This window comes from Haplochromis burtoni, unplaced genomic scaffold, assembly GCF_018398535.1.
Source record: "Haplochromis burtoni strain Fernald_Lab_line unplaced genomic scaffold, NCSU_Asbu1 Contig_3600, whole genome shotgun sequence".
Lineage (NCBI taxonomy): Eukaryota > Metazoa > Chordata > Actinopteri > Cichliformes > Cichlidae > Haplochromis > Haplochromis burtoni.
The window spans coordinates 62-1,736 of NW_024585961.1; the positions used below are offsets into that span (position 1 = coordinate 62).

Below are 1,675 nucleotides of genomic sequence, written 5' to 3' on the forward strand. Positions count from 1 at the left end.
ATATCGACATATAACTAAAACCATTTTTCTGTTCAGAAATGCAAGTAATAATTGTAACATGGCACAATAATTAGAAAAAAAAAATAAGGTAGTTTTTAAATTCATGGATAATAGCAATGATTGTATATTAGCATTAAAATGTCATTTTGATTAAAGTGCTTTTGCATACTGGTGGATTACACCATTACACAAGCATTAAAAAAAGATATGATTATAATTTTTAATAAAGATATAGTTACCAGTGCAGCTGTGGCATAAACCTCTCACACAGTCTAATAAATTTGTTAAGAACTGTATATGAGGAAAAATGAGAATTATTGTCACAGTAATGTTTTCTTCCATTTATTTCAAATATTTTGGTAATTATTGTATCGCAACATTTTTCATCCAGTCTCACTCACAACAAAGTCACAGAGAAAGGCTGTGAAATGCTGGCCTCAGCACTCAGCTCCAGACCTCCCCACCTGAAAGAGTTGGACCTGAGCTACAATGACCTACAAGACTCGGGGGTGCTGGCACTGTGCAATGCACTGACAGGTTTAAAAACACTCAGGTTAGTACAAAAAATAACTCAGACAAAAGGTCATGCTTTTTAAAAAGAGAAACTGAATATATGGTACAGTTGAGTTGCATTTCAAAAATGAGAGATAATTAGAAGGAACTGAACATGATTTACTGATATACAGAATTCAGCTAATTTAAAGTTCAGTTAAATTTGCTCAGTTAAGTACGTGGATTTGAGGCTGATTGGCCTCAAGAAGTTGAGCAGAAACATGATCGGACTAGTCTGTAATGTCGCAATGAGCTTGACAGCGTGGGAAAGTGAAAGTGACGTAAGCTTAGATTAGCCACCAAACGCATGGGAAGCAGACAGATGTGTGACTGCAGGTCTTCCTTATTGAACTTAAGCATAACACTTTTTTGCAATAATTTTTGCAATCTAATCATTTGATATCACTGAAAAAAAGTGAGAGGCACATAGTGCTGTCCAAAGGGACACTGAGAAAAAGCTATGAAATGGCACTTGTGTTATGACAGAAAGTCAAACTTGGCACTGATGAGAGCATCTACCACTCATTGTTTGCTTTCTGTAGGCTATCATTTTGTAAAGTGACAGACGATGGAGGCTCCTCTTTGGTCTCAGCTCTAAACTTGAAACCCTGCAGTCTCAAAGATCTGGACCTCAGCTTTAATAACCTCACTGATGACATAGTCCAGATGCTGAAGGAAAAACAGAGGGATTCATGCTGCAGTCTGGAAAAACTCAAGTATGGAAAACCAATAACAAACACAGTTTTATACTTGATAATATTATAATAATGTTTGCAAGTTGATTTTTATCATTATTCCCATCAGTGTGGACCAAAACGCAGAATGCTGGGTTGACCTGAAGCTGCTGAGACAGTGTAAGAAAACCTTTTCTTGTTCCTGAAATGTTACATGCTACATGTGATTTGCATCCATGCAGTTATATTTGCAAGTGTTTACAAGTCCCTAAACATTTTCCAAATCAGGATGAATATACAAAAATGAACAATAGTGATTTACTATAAATAATATTTTCTACATCACGAAAGTGTAAAGTCCAATGCGGCCTTGTGCTTAATCAATGATAGTCTATAGTTTAAAGTCATATCCAAATTAGAGCTTTTTTCTGTGGCCAAGGGACAATGTT

The 1,675-nt window shown here is 35.8% G+C and overlaps 1 protein-coding gene across 1 annotated transcript; it reads left to right on the top strand.

Moving 5' to 3' along the window:
- Positions 1 to 391: 391 nt before the first annotated feature.
- On the top strand, positions 392 to 1,669 carry LOC102302361 (ribonuclease inhibitor; the record flags this gene model as incomplete). Its single annotated transcript, XM_005953294.3, is given in 3 exon segments — positions 392 to 553; positions 1,095 to 1,268; positions 1,357 to 1,669. Coding segments are annotated over 3 exon segments (412 nt in total), but the record flags the coding sequence as incomplete, so codon positions are not given.
- Between the last annotated feature and the right edge of the window lie 6 nt (positions 1,670 to 1,675).